Genomic DNA, 15,927 nt, shown 5'->3' with positions numbered 1-15,927 from the left:
TTACGAGTTTCTCTCTTTAGAACATGCGTAGCACTGTTATACCATGGTGCTTTAGTTTTCTCTCTAACCTTTTTTAATCTAATTGGTGCAACGATGTCTAATGTACTAGAGAAAATGGTGCTCATAGTGCTAGTCATTTCCTCTAGTTCATCTGTTTGTTTGGGTTCACTGAGCAGCTGAAATAGATCAGGTAAGCTATTTGAGAAATTATCTATAGTTGTTGGAAGGATTGTTCTGCCTGGTCGATAACGTGGCGCAACATGACAAATTTCAGCGGTACGTAGTATGCAAGTGACCATGTAATGGTCAGTGACTTCATCACTTTGCGGTATAATATCTATATCGGTTGGATTGGTTCCATGTGATATAATTAAATCTAGCGTATGATTAAGACGATGAGTGGGACCAGTTACGTTTTGCTTGACCCCAAAGGAGTTTAATAAATCTGTAAACGCAGCCCCTAACTCATCACTTGAATTATCTACGTGTATGTTAAAATCTCCAACAATTAATGCTTTATCGACATTGACCAAAAGATCTGAGAGAAAGTCTGCAAACTCTTTTAGGAAATCAGCGTAAGGCCCTGGCGGTCTATATACAGTAGCCAAGGCTAGAGATAATAGGGATTTCTTTCTTACATCTAAGAGAGTAACATTTAGCACAAGTACTTCAAACGAACTACACCTGTGACCTGTTTTCTGAGTAACAGTAAGAATATCTTTATAGATTATAGCAACACCACCGCCACGACCAATCAGACGGGGCTCATGCTTGTAACAGTATCCAGGAGGAGTAGACTCATTAAGACCGAAATAATCATTTGGTTTAAGCCAGGTTTCAGTAAGGCAAAGTACATCGAAACTATTATCTGTGACCATTTCATTTACAATAACCGCCTTAGGTGTAAGCGATCTAATGTTTAAAAGACCTAGCTTTACAAATTGTTTTTGTTCACTAATATTGAGATTTTCTGGTTTAATCACAATTAGATTTTTCCTAGATCCTGCAGTAGATTTATTATTTGATCTCACTAAACGAGAAAAGATTCCAATTATTTACAAAGAGCAGTCTCTGTTCATTACACCATGACATTAGCCATTCATTTAGAGCAAATAATCTACTGAACCTTTCATGTCCTAGTCGGTAAGTGGGAAGCGGTCCAGACACGATGATAGTTGTTTCAGGCGATGTGCTGCGTACCGTCTCGATCAGGCTCCTGTAGTACTTCTTCAGAACCTCCGACTGCCGTAGCCTGATGTCGTTCGTTCCCGCGTGCAGCACGACAGCTCCGACGGGCTCGTCACCATTCAGAATCCCGGGAACCTGTGCAGCGACATCGAGAACACGAGCACCAGGAAAGCAGTGAGTGCGCACCTTACCTTTACCTATGGTAGCATGGACATGCCGGACGATGGAACTGCCGATGATCACAGCGTCGCGTTCCGTCTCGCGTAGAGGGGAGAAGCGGTTCCGGGTGGAGATCTCGAAGGCCGGGAGGGGCGGAGAGGTCCTAGCTCTGGTCCTGGCCCGCGTCTTCCGCTGTTGAATCACCCAGGGTCCATGATGTTGTGCCGGAGTGAATGAAACCAGGGATGATCGCATCCTGGGCAGAGAAACACATGGAGTAGACGAGGTCGGAGTCAAAAGGTTACTAACCACTGACTTGTGAGCATCGGCGCGTGATGTTTCAAGCGCGGTTTGCCGATCTCGTAGCTCGGCCTGTCTCTCTAGTAGGTCGCGGATCTGCTTCTCCACGGATTCCAGCTCTAACTGCACAGTGCAGCTCGAAGGTGTCCTCACCTGCACTCAAAGGTAACGTTAGACACACATCCGTTATATTCGCCATTATAGCAGATGTGCTATAATGGCGAATTGTAGCTTTCAGTGATACGGGTGTAAATAAGTCGATCGATAGGCGCGACCACGCGTGTAATGCTAGCGGGCTAAGGCTAGTAGCGGAAGTTCGAAAGGTTGGATATAAGTAGCGATATCAGAGCAATCCGATTGTTTTTTTAAGGAGAATAGTATTCCAGATATGTTCACACGCTATAAAAATGAAAAAGTTCGTTTGTAAAAGAGTGTAAAGAAGAAAATCAAGGTTTCTGAATTCATTCGACGGAGCTCCAAACACAACAATGCACTCAAAACTACTCCACACAGTCCTACTCCACTGAGGAGAGCCGCGTGTCCTTCATATGTTCTCTACTCACTGGTCGAGCTCTGGAATGGGCCACTGCACTCTGGTATGGAGGTCAGCTCTCTTTCCCTTCTTATAACGAATTTCTGACTCAATTTAGAGAGGTGTTTGAACACTCAGCGGGAGGAAAGGATCCAGGTGAACTACTGCTCACGTTACGCCAGGGAAATTCGACCGCAGCGGACTACACGCTCTCTTTCCGTACCCTTGCTGCTCAAACTGGATGGAAGGAGGAACCTCTTAAGCTCATTTATCGCAAGGGACTTAACCCGAACCTCCAAGGAGAGCTGGCGTGTCGCGACGACGGTAAAACTTTAAATCAAATTATGGAGCTTGCTATCCGCCTTGACAATTTGTTACGCTCCCGACGCACACCTCCCAGATCTAGTCCTCTTGAGTATACTCTCCCCAGCGTGGAGTCGGAACCCATGCAGATTGGCTACACACGCCTCTCCACAGCGGAGCGGGAGAGGAGACGCCGTAATCATCTCTGTATGTACTGTGGAGAAGCAGGACATCTGAAGGCCACCTGTCCGGTTAATCCAGCTCTCAAGAATTCTGCTACGGTGAGTTCTAATCGCTCTTCTAGACTATTTTCTTTGGAAAGTTCTCTGAAAGTTAATGAACTGGATTTAGACATAAAAGCCTTGATTGATTCAGGAGCTGCTGGAAACTTTATCGACCTTGCTTTTGCCAAAACTCATCGTGTTTCTCTCCTCGCATGTGAGTCCTGTGTTACCGTGGAAGCCCTGGATGGGCGCCCCCTAGGGTCTGGAGAGGTTCAATACATCACTCAACCCCTCACGCTCAGCTTCGGGAAACAGCACTCTGAAACCATCCAGTTCTTCACAATCCACTCACCTGGGCATCCAGTAATTTTAGGACTTCCATGGCTGGAGAGACATAACCCCCAAATTTCCTGGTCTGAGGGGAGAATTTCCCGGTGGTCCGAATTTTGCCAGTTCAATTGCAAGGCAGCTGTCCAAGGTACTGAGCTCCACAACACTTCCCTTAAGGGAGTGGATTTTCAGAAAATTCCCTCTGAGTATCATGATCTCGCTTTGGCTTTCAGCGAAACTGAGGCTTCTCACCTTCCTGCTCATCGTGCTGGCGACTGTGCTATAGAGCTTTTACCTGGGGCTGTAATTCCACGCGGAAGAGTTTATCCGCTGTCACAACCTGAGACTGAGGCTATGAAGGCGTACATTGACGAACAGCTGGCAAAAGGTTTTATTACCACTTCTACATCTCCGGCCTCCGCCGGATTCTTTTTCGTCAAGAAGAAGGACGGGGGTCTCCGGCTGTGCATAGATTATCGTGGTCTAAATGAGGTAACAGTCAAGTATCGCTATCCTCTTCCACTAGTCCCAGCAGCCTTGGAGATGCTCCGCACTGCCCGCTACTTTACCAAGCTGGATCTTAGGAACGCATTCAACTTGATTCGCATACGGAGTGGAGATGAATGGAAAATTTTCGACTACATCAGGGCACTATGAATACAGGGTTATGCCTTTCGGCCAATAGTCCTTCCGTTTTCCAGGCTTTTGTTAATGAGATTTTCCGGGACATGTTGCATCTGAAAGTTATTGTTTGTATTGATGACATTCAGATTTTTTCTGATTCCCTTGAAGAACATGTCCAAGATGTTCGTGCGGTTCTCAAACGCCTGATTGAAAACCAACTCTATGCCAAGCTTTCCAAGTGCGAATTTCATCAGACATGCATCTCCTTCCTGGGCTATGTCATCAGTGCAGAGGGAGTCCTTATGGATGACGGTAAGGTCAAAGCTGTGGTTAACTGGCCCCAACCATCTTCTGTTAAAAAGCTGCAGCGCTTTCTGGGCTTTGCTAATTTTTACCGCAGATTTATCCGCAACTTCAGTGTGATTGCAGCTCCTCTCACATCTCTGCTTCGAGGAGGAGGTAAATATTTCAGGTGGACAGCGGATTGTACTGCGGCCTTTGCTCAACTCAAGGAGAAGTTTACCTCTGCTCCTATTCTCCATCACCCAGATCCAGAGAAGGAATTCATCGTGGAAGTGGATGCATCTAACACAGGTGTGGGGGCAGTATTATCACAGCGTCATGGTAATCCAGCTAAGATGTTTCCTTGTCCCTTCTATTCTCGCAAACTCAATTCTGCTGAAAGAAATTATGACGTGGGTGATCGCGAGCTTCTGGCCATGAAGACCGCCTTTGAGGAGTGGAGGCACTGGCTGGAGGGAGCCCGTCAACCGTTTACAGTGCTCACTGATCATAGGAATTTGGAGTATATCAGGTCTGCTAAACGTTTGAATTCTCGCCAGGCTCGCTGGTCTCTGTTTTTCTCAAGATTTGATTTCAAGATTACTGACAGACCGGGTTCCCAGAACGGCAAAGCTGACGCCCTTTCCCGCCAGTTCGATGATCCAGCCGACGAATCCAAGCCTGAACCCATTATTCCTACTGCTCTCATCGTGGCTCCCGTTCAATGGGACATCATCTCTGAAATCACCACTTCACTGAGTAAACATCCCGCTCCGCCAGAATGCCCCGCTGACCACTTCTTCGTTCCACCAGATCTCCGCCACCGTGTGCTTCAATGGGTTCACTGCACTCCCAGCGCAGGTCATCCAGGTATTGCAGCCACCATTCAGTTAGCCTCAAATCGCTTTTGGTGGGCTTCTCTTCAGTCTGACATTATCAAGTTTGTTCATCTATGCTCTGTCTGTAATACTGTGAAATCCTCCCATCTCAAGCCCGCAGGATTGCTGCAACCTCTGCCGGTACCACAACGTCCCTGGTCACACATCGCTGTGGATTTTGTAACGGATCTACCTCCATCTCAAGGATTCACTACCATCCTCTCCGTGGTGGATCGTTTCTCTAAGTCCTGCCGTTTCATTCCCCTGACCGGCCTGCCCACGGCCTTACAAACTGCAGAGGCTTTATTCAACCAGGTTTTCCGTCTGTTTGGCTTGCCCGAGGACATTGTGACTGACCGCGGTCCCCAATTTACCTCCCGTGTCTGGAGAGAATTGTGTGCTAAATTAAACATCAATGTCAGTTTAACTTCTGGTTACCATCCCCAGGGCAACGGGCAGGTTGAACGCCTTAACCAGGACTTAATTCGTTTTCTGAGAACTTACTGCTTCCAGAATCAACAGGACTGGAGTCGTTTTCTGGTCTGGGCGGAGTATGCCCAAAATTCCCTGCTAAAGCCTGCCACCGGTCTAACGCCCTTTCAATGTGTTCTAGGTTTCCAGCCTCCCCTTTTCCCGTGGGCCGGGGAGCCTTCCAACCTCCCAGCAGTAGATGCCTGGCTCCGGCGCAGCGAGGCCACTTGGGATGCTGCTCACGTCCATTTGCAGCGAGCCGTTCGCCTTTATCAGCATCAGGCGGATCGAAGGAGCGACCCGGCCAGATCCTCGATACCGACCCGGCCAGTGGGTGTGGCTTTCCACTCGAGATCTTCGTCTCAAGCTCCCATGCAAGAAGCTCTCTCCTCGTTTCATTGGTCCATTTGAGATACTTTCCGGAGGCTTTCCGGGTGCGAGAGATCCTGAACTCCAGACGCCGCGGCGGGGTTTTGCAATATCTCATTGACTGGGAAGGTTACGGTCCCGAAGAACGCTCCTGGGTCAGGTCTCAAGATATCCTGGATCCCACATTAACTGCTGGATTTCACCGGGACCACCCAGACCAACCTGCTCCAAGACCCCGTGGAAGACCCCGTCGTCGGCCAGGTCCTCGCTTCCGGAGCCGCTCGCAGGGGGGGGGGGGCTCTGTCACGGAACGCACGACAGCGCCTCCTCCTGGTCTCACTAGGTCCCTCTCTCCTGCATACTAGGACTGCATTTCCCTCATTACCTCATTATGATTTCATCCGTTTCACCTGTGCACCCTCAGCTCCCCTTTATCTGGACTGTTCTGTTCTGTTCTCATTGGTGAAGTCTTGTTTTACCAAACCTCTGTCTCAGTTTGTTTCTCTTGCTACTCAGTATTTTGTCTTGATCTCGTGTATTTGAACTTGGACTCTGAACTCGTTTGTGAAACTTTGCTGCCTGCCTCTGACCTTTGCTTGTTTGACTACGATTCTGGATTGCCCTTGTCTGCTTTAACCCTCTGGGGACCAAAAACGCGCCGGCGCGTTTTGCTCGTTTTTTTTTTTAGCAATGAAAAATAAACACAAAATGCTCTGTTAATTTTGATCTTTAATTTTCGTGTTATACATCAATCGATCCTGTTCAGTTTCTATTTTTTTTCTGTATACTCACAATAAAAATAAAGTGTTTTGCTTTTTGACAAATAAAGAAACTTTAACATGATGCGATTTCTGCCTTCTCTCTGTCAGTAAACTCCCATTTGAAACGCGTTCGAAAATGATCTATAACTCCGCGAAAATTCAGTCAAACAGGCAAACAGACCCACGGGCATAAAGCTTGAGATCGCATCTGTTAAATGAAGTCATTTATATAAAAAACAAATATTATCAGCTTCTGTAATCTGTATAAAAAGAGAGCGATTCCAGTCGAGCTCATTACGAGCTCATTGACTTTAATTCGTTCACGCCTACTTACGGAGCGCGCTATTCACAAGATAATGTGCTAAGCCATCTATGCAAAACAGGTAAACGCCCCCAAGCAAATGCATTAAACGCTTCAAGTTTCATCATTTCGTCACCTGCGCGTTGGGAAGATGACACGGTACACCGGTGCGGAAGCCCTTCAGTTCGTCCTGGATACTAGCGACGAAGAGTCCAGATTTTCATCAGAAGAGGAGCGCGACTACTCTGATGACGACCGTTTGTATTTTGAAGAGCGACTTGATCCAGCCGTGGATAGAATTTCGGATGAGTAAGTATTTATTCTTACTTGCATTAGTTGACAAGCTATTCAAAACATGAGCTTACATATTATACTGGGTGGACTTGCCATCCAGAGTACTGACATTTTATATCTACCTATATTCAACACGATCTAATGAAAGTGCATATCTATACCATGAATTTAATATCTCGTACCATTTCAATGTTAAAATTTTTTTTTTTTTTTTTTTTTTTTTTGTGTACATATGCTACACCCCTTGGTTAGGAAATTTGTATTTGTATGTGCAGCCTAAATTATATGTTTAGATCATTATGTATGAAAGATAGAATTTAGAAATTATTTTAGAAAGTAGGCCTAGTAGGTGTTTAGATTATATTTTGACTATATAAATGCTGCCTCATTATCATTAACGATGCATGCTCGCAAATATCAGTTGTAAATGTGTGTAAATGTGCTGAAATGTGTAAATATACCCAGTTAATGAAGTGCACAAATGTGTTAGGCTAATGTTTGCGGTGTGCCTCTCCGGTAATGGCCCATTGACACGCATATAGGCTTATTGCACGCGTCTAAAATTATTTACATCAGTAATTCATTATAGACTAATGCTACTATAGTTATATTTATGTAATAATATTCTTCAACTTTTTTAAAAGGAATGTAGCTTCATCACTACCTCCGCCTGCAACTCGGAGTGCGCTTAGCAACACAGTCAGAAATCAGAAAGAGTAAGTATATATTTACCCACTATTTTACAGGTGTTAGTTCAATTTTGTTTATACTTCGTGTTAATAATATGAGCCTGTATGACTTTATTATTTATTTTTGGAGATTGGTTGATGTTACATATGTTTTGTAACTTTTTTTAAAAGGAATGTAGCTTGTTCACTCTCGCCTTCCACTGCAACGAGGACACGCAGCAACAAAAATCAAAAAGAGTAAGTACATATTTACCTACTATTTTACAGATGTTAGTTACATTTTGTTTATATACTAGTGATGATACAAATGTAGCCTATATGTGCCTGTGTGGCTTTGCAACAAATGTGTTGTTATGCATGCACAATATAACAATTATTGATTGGTAATGTTAATATAAAAGGTCACATATATGTAATATATGGTCACATTTGATTTGCTTAGAGCCCGCATCAACGGGGCATAAGCATTTACTGTGAGATACCTGCCTTTACTTTTGTTTTTACAAAATTACAATAAAACAGATTGAAAAACAAAACATTTGAATCTCCTCATTCTTTGTTCAGGCTGCCTCACTGATGGCCCATTAACACTTGGGGGAGCGTCTATGTCACACCCCTGGTCTGAATCTCATTAATATTGATGACCCATTACCACTCCCACGCATAAACCTCTTCTGACAAAAAAACTGTTTTACAATGTTTAAATCAATGTAGTGTTTCATGTGAACAATCAGGCAGGATGATTTTCACATAATTTTGAAGCTAGAACTCAAAGGGACAACATCAATTAGTCAAAAGTCTTGTGGACACATATTTATTATGTGTTTTGTGTTCTTAAATCAGCAACTTTCATTTTATTTTTTTCCAATAACCACGCATAAACATTATTCTCTTAAAAATACAAACATCTACATGCACGTTGCTCGCATATTATGGTAGCCCTGTTTGTGCTATATAGAGTGAATTTACACCTTTGCCATTAACATGTTTATAAATAACTGAAAAAAGCACAAATATCAAGGCATGTCAGAACATCTCAAGGACCCCAAAAACAGCTTGGTCCCCAGAGGGTTAATAAATATCTGCAAATGGATCCGACCGTCTCTGCCTCTCCGTCACATCATGAGACTGTAATTATTGATTTTAATCTTAATTAATTAATTATGCTGATTTTTTTTTTTTGGGGGGGGGGGGTCACCACTTTTGAATAAAAAACAATATCAAGACTATAAAACTCGTCAAATCTCCGCGAATCACAACAAACGTATCAGTGAGAACACTTGTTCAAATAGCACACACTTAAACCTGACTGCACATCACATTTTTGACTTTATTGATTCTGCTTTTATTCGTAACGCAATGGACCGGTCAACGGGACATAAATTAATCCTTAAAGGATGGGACTTTATGGGACATTTGCACAAAAATAATAAATAACTTACCGTAGCCTATTTTATAAGTCGCTCCAGAGTCGCATATCAGTCAAAAAATGCGTCACGAGGAAGAAAAAACATATAGGCCTATAGCTTAAGTCGCACTGGACTAAGTCGCATTTTTTTTAGAAATTTATTTTTAAAAAAAAAGAAAAAAACATGTTACAGACAGACAGTTCTCCGTTACGGACGTGAGCGCTCTAAAGCGGCACTAAACGAATGTTTTAAAACTTTCACAGACACCTCAAACTGAAAGCACAAAGCCTGTCTTTAAATTTAATTTCGTTTTGTATTAATTGTATCTTAATTTTAATCGATGTTTCATCAAAAAATTGTCTGGTTTTAATAAATAAGGCTATTAGAAAATAGATAATCAGGACACGGAGGCGCTGGCGAACCTGGAGCTCGTCTCATAATGAACCGAAACTCAGCGTAGGCCAATAAGGTAGCCTATTGCCTCACAGACCTGAGACATATAGATAGCTTGAAATGTCTACTTTTAAGCAGAACAATTCAAAACGAAAGAAAACAGACTGCGCTGCTTATGTAGGCCTAATTCGTATGAAATGTGCATTTCTCTCTGGGGCTGCGAAGATCGCGATTCGTCAATTGCATGGCTATAGCCCACTGACATAAAAAATAACTGTTTTATTAGTAAACAATTAAAATGTCTCCTGCTATATTTTACATATTTGCCTGTGCCTTACAAGACACTAACAGTGGGGTTTTTGACTGTGTTTTTTATTATTATAATTTTTTTTTGCAGCTGCGGACAAATTCTTTCGACACACACAATACACTCTGCGCTTATGTTTTAAAAACATAATTTAACATATATAACAATTTTTAAATAAACCACTTAAGGTGTTTATTACAAATAAATGACTAAATGCTAAAAATGAATACATTTTAATGAACTAACATATGCATTGCATTTACAATTCTGTGAAAACAGGGGGTGCTGCAGCACCCCCAGCACCCCCACTTCCCGCGTCCCTGAGTCTTTGCGAAATTGCCGTGTTTCCATTGGGCGTATTTCCCATTCGCAATTCCAATTCCAGGGTTAGGGCGCAATTTGAAGGGGAATGGAAACGCGGCTACTGTCATACACTTATTCTACAGTATATAATCTGTTGTTCTTTTTTTGCCGTGGGATTCTCTCTGAAATTGGTCGAAATCCTCCCGGTCGTGATTAAAGTATATTCAAAGGCATTGTTTGGAAACTTCACATCAAATCCCCGGTGTTAAATGAACACCACTCAGTGATATGGGATTTGAGTTAATTAGTTAATGAGTGATGATTGTTTGATTATTGTAGACACCTGATGATAATGAACAAGATTTGATCCTTTAATGTTTATTATTCGGTACATTAATACATAATGTATTTGTGGTTTGTTTCAGAAGATCTCGCAGAGTTACAAAAATATAAACTAAAAAAAAAAAAAATTCTTTTAGTGTTAATGGAGGATTTACCTTAACAATAATGTAAACATTTAGAACCGTTTAAAAAAAATTAAAGTGCTAAAATTGTTAAAATACATAGGGTTAGTATTCCTGCGCTCGACATTATGAATCTAATAAGACAAGGAGAAACTCTTGAACCTCAGACTGAAAAAAACTTTATTGACAAAGGCAAACAAATCCAGATGACAGATGAACAGCAGTAGTAAAGTGAGATTTGTGTCTTTGAGAGAAATGTGTTTAGTCTGTAAAAGAGCTTCAGTATTAGAGACGTCTGATCTGAACAATAATAACAATACAAGACATGTGAGACTTTAAGTGTGATTGGTAGTAATTTTTAAAGTCCCCAATCAAATATGAATGAGTAGATTGTTAAAAATAATAATAATCAGCATTTACAACAAACACTTTGAGCACTAATGAGTTAATGAGAAAATATGTTGCTGTTTGTTCTCAAATTATGTTCTAGGGTGGAAATAAGCGTCCTGAAAATAAACATACAGTAAATGCCAGCATATAAAGCCATTACAAACAAATGAAGATTAATAAATGACAAAAAAAATAGTAATGTGAGAAATGACACCATTAGGTTTCTGGTGTGTGAATATGTGCTTGATCTCGTTCAGCTCTTCTGGATCTGATGTCTTAAACCAGAATAATGACAGTAGCCACGCCCACCAGAGCAGAGAGGACCAATCGGATCACAGCTTCAGTAGGACCACAACAGTGGACAGAGTCTGAGGAATAAAAGCATCAAACTGAGATCAGATCAGTTAATAAACACTAATATCAGCGCTGACATCAACTAATATCAGCCGTACCTGAACATGTGTGACAGAGTTGAGTGATGTTGAGATGTTGAGTCTGGTTGCTGATGGGATTGTTCAGCACACAGATGTAGGAGTTTTTATCCTGATATTCCACTTCCAGAGGGAGAGAGAGACTCATGCTGAGATCAGACACACTGATGCTGGACAATAAACTGTTTCCTTTGTACCAGGAGAGAGTCACATGACTCACATTCACAGCTGAACACACCAATGAACATGATGATGATGAAGATGATGATGAAGAAGAAGATGAAGAACAGTCTCTGCTGATGACAGGAACAGGCAGACGAGCTGGAAAACATGAGAGAAAAGGATAAATTAGAACAAATCTAATCAAAAATCTTATTTTTGGTTGAGTCAGTGTTTATATGATCTATCATCTCAAACTAAAAAATGATTCAACAATTAATAAATATGTAAATAATTGGTAAAAAACAAGAATATTTGAAGGACATGAAAAATTATCTCGACTCACCAGAGACAGAAACTCTGAAAGCTTTTAATGATAAACTTTTTGAAAGCCTAATCTCTCTCATACTTTTGATCTGTAGTTTATAATCTCCAGCATGTTCAGTTGTGATGTTTGTGATGGTCAGAGATCCAGTTTGATTGTTCAGCTTCAGTCTGTCTCTGAATCTCCCAAGATAATCATCATATACAGTGATTCTGTCGGCCGTTACATTAATTTCAGCTATTAAAATATTTTCATTTCCAAACATCCACCGAATCCATTCATAACCTTTTATTTCAGTGAGATCAGAGTTTACAGTGAGTGATTCTCCCTCCTTCACTGATATTTCGACTGTATCAACACACAGAAACAGAGTTTGTATCTGAGATATTGATATTGATATGTCAAATTAACAATAATATAAAACAAAAACAGAAAAAAAGCAAAATGGTGTTTTGGATTAAAATTGTATCTGGGTAATAAAACATAAAATGGTAAAAGTATTTAACTCACCAAAGACAGCGAGAAAGAACTTATAACTGGCCGAAGTATAGGAATTTTCACTACCGGTATGTTCATTTCTGAGTTGTTTATAATCTCCAGCATGTTCAGTTGTGATGTTTATGATGGTCAGAGATCCAGTTTGATTGTTCAGCTTCAGTCTGTCTCTGAATCTCCCATCAAGAACATCATCATATACAGCGATGTTGTCGGCCCATTTATTGATTTCAGATATTACAGTTGTTTCATTTCCAAACTTCCACTGAATCCATTTAAAACCTTTTATTTCAGTAAGATCAGAGTTTACAGTGAGTGAATCTCCCTCCATCACGGACACTGTCATTGATGCTGATACCAAAAACACACACAGAACACACACAACAGGGTTTGTCAGATTAATACTGTGAAATCACTTAATAATGTTTTACTAAATAATTTAAAATGTCAGTTTGAAATAAAACAACATAAAGAAACAAAATGGTGTATGGGTTAATACAAATTTTGTCATTAAATAAAAGGTGAAACAAATGTGTTTAGCCTCACCATAGGAACCGATATTGATCCTTCTCTTTATCACACCGTTGATCTGTAGAGAATAATATCCAGTCATTTTAGTGATGTTTATGATGGTCAGAGATCCAGTTTGATTGTTCAGCTTCAGTCTGTCTCTGAATCTCCCATCAAGAACATCATCATATACAGCGATTCTGTCGGCCCGTTTATTGATTTCAGCTATTAAAGTGTCTTCATACTTCCACTGAATCACATCATCATCCTTTATTTCAGTAAGATCAGAGTTTAGAGTGAATGATTCTCCGTCCATCATACGCTTAAATTCATCTTCATCACCAAACACACCTGAAGAACAGAGTTTTTCACAGATTAAAGCTTTAAAATCACTTGATGTTGGTTTGATGAAGCTTCACTGAAATGCTTTTAAACATTTAAATGTGATATTAATAATATTGTGCAGCAACACAAAGACAAAAGATGATGAATTAAAAGAAATAGATTTACATATGGTACAATAACTAAATAAAAATACACTTTTACTTTAATGTTGTAACAAGTTATAGATTGAATTTACTGTTGCTGTATAAACTCATGCTGTGGTTCTTTTCTGTCTTCAGTAGATTTCTTATTTTAGATTATCTAACATTCACAAAATCAAATAAAGACACAGAAGAGAACCACAGCGTGTGCAAACTGGTATATCCATATATCTTTAGCAGATGTAAGTAAATGTTAGTGCTGTCCTGTAACAGTAATTGTTAATCCTCTCTGTCTAATTTAACCAGTCATTTATTACATGGTACCAGAAGAGAAAGAACTAAAGCCATAAACACATATTTAAAACTCACCATCCAGACGCCAGAAACACAAACAGAAGAAAACGATGCTAAACATCTTCAGCGCTTTCAGTCCACAAATATGAAAAGACAAACTCTTCAAAACTGCTTCAGTAATAAAATGACAGATGAGCTGATGTGAAGCTGCTCTGTAGTGAAATTAAGTGAAACTCCACCAACATCTCATGTAACTGCACATCTATAAGTGTTGATATATGTGACCATCTAGCTCTTTATTCCTGATAATTCACGCTCTGAATTTGGTCACTTTGAGCTCCAGTGGGCCTCAACTTCCTCTAGACCAATGACATCATTTTCAACAGAAATAAACGTGTGAAATGTGTCTTTAAGCAACAGTTTGCGTACTTTGACAAGAAAGCATCAACCAAAGTTATTGCACATGCAAGCGTTATTGATTCAAGAACAGAGTGGATGAATTGTTCTCATATGTAATGTTACTGTATGGGAGCATCAGCACAGAGAGTGAATTAAGGGACGTCAGACACAGACTGGTTGTTCAATGAATGTAAATCATACGCTCACGTTGCCAATGAGTTAAGTGCACTCTCAGAAAAAAAAGGTACAAAAGCTGTCACTGTGGCGGTACCTTTTCAAAAGGCACACCTTTGTACCTGAAGAGTGCATATAAGTCCCTCAAAGGTACATATTGGTACCAAACGTGTACATATTAGTTCCAAAATGTACATATTAGTACCTAAATGGTACATATTAGAACCCTTTTGAAGGGTAGTGTCCCAGTGACAGCTTTTGTACCTTTTTTTCTGAGAGTGTGTGACAATTAGTCTTGAGTGGGACACACATTGTGTTTCTACAGTCACTCTGTGCTAAAGCTTTAAATTTAACTCACAGCATGATCGACACCAAACCGAATCTTCAAAGCCCTTGTCCAGCTTTATATGTGGCGCACTGCTGAAATTTGGTCAAATATACACTAAATATACAATAAATGTAATAAAACATGGAGAGACTCTTGAACATTTATTGATAAAGACAAATATATATGGTAAATGGACAGCAGTAATGTGAGATATGTGTGTCTTAACATTCATGGAACCAAAATTTAACTGGGTTTAGGGGATGCTTTTTGTCTTTTTTTTCTTCAAATCAAGCTGACTACAAACTTTTCTGACTACAAACACTAAATATCTTGGATAAAAGGAGAAAAAGTTTTTATATGGATCAACAACTACATAATAAAAAAAATAAAAAAAAGAGGAAGAGGTTTACTCAAATGAGCGTCGAATTATGTGACCAGAACCATAATGCAACCCTGCAGGGTTATGGTTGAGAAACTTTATGACTTGAGTAACAAGCTGAAGGATTAAGAAATAGGGAAGTATAACAGAGAAGAGGAATTGCACATATGAAGAACCAATCATAATAGAGAAAATTAATGTAATGGATCATGTCTGTCAAGTGTTTTAAGCTGCACGAGTCCCACACTTGAAAGGGGTTTCTTACTTCTGAATTGAACACTGGGTTCCACTCACAAGAATGAGACTTAAGTTGCTTTTTCTCAATTTATTGCAGAATTTCAGTAGGTGAAAAACCTTTAAAACCACACAACAAATAGTGTAAGTATTTACTTAAGTACTTAAAACCCTTAAGTAAACAGCAATGCACATGAATTAAACCACCAAAATCTCAGACTGTACATAACAGTTTATACAGGTTTAATTTGGTAAGCATTAGCAAAAATAAAATTGATATTTTCACTAGAAGGGAATTTAACCATGTTTACCATAATAAATATTCTAGACAATGAATTGGATACACATATTTAAGACAGAAAATTAGCTTTAGCAGAATGAATATATTAATTATTTCTTAATAATTGTAAGAGGCATTTTGTCTTTATTTAAACCTCATGTAAGTGTGTGTCCAGTAGGGGTCTCTCTTTTGATTAATTGGTTGCTGAATATAGGTAGGAACTAGTGATGGCAAAATGAGGCTTCCTGAACCACTGAGACCTCACAGCTCATTGCTTCAGCCAAAGGTTCATTACTCGAAGCTTCATTCAGCATTGCTCACTAGTGACACCTAGCTACTGTGCAAAGAAATAGCAGACAAATTCATTCATTCTGAACCAGTGTCGCGCCCTCCCTCCCTAATTTTATAAAAAATATTTTTTATAAAAAAATGTATATTTTATAAAAAATACTTTTATAAATAA

General features: G+C 40.1%; 1 protein-coding gene across 5 annotated transcripts in view; it reads right to left on the bottom strand.

Annotated features, from left to right (window-relative positions):
- LOC307164771 (uncharacterized protein) overlaps positions 1 to 15,927 on the bottom strand; it is a 195,658-nt gene that overhangs the window by 168,866 nt on the left and 10,865 nt on the right. For 4 of the 5 annotated variants that reach the window (XM_079881847.1, XM_079881846.1, XM_079881848.1 and 1 more), the window contains exon 3: positions 11,424 to 11,723. In XM_079881847.1, the coding sequence (XP_079737973.1) occupies positions 11,424 to 11,723 (300 nt within the window). Of the gene's footprint in view, positions 1 to 11,423; positions 11,724 to 11,907; positions 12,176 to 15,927 lie in introns of those variants that run through there. The other variant, XM_079881849.1, reaches the window with a different exon arrangement.

This window comes from Squalius cephalus (assembly GCF_949319135.1).
Source record: "Squalius cephalus genome assembly, chromosome: 9".
Taxonomy (NCBI): Eukaryota; Metazoa; Chordata; class Actinopteri; order Cypriniformes; family Leuciscidae; genus Squalius; species Squalius cephalus.
This window is presented reverse-complemented; position numbering and strand designations above follow the sequence as displayed.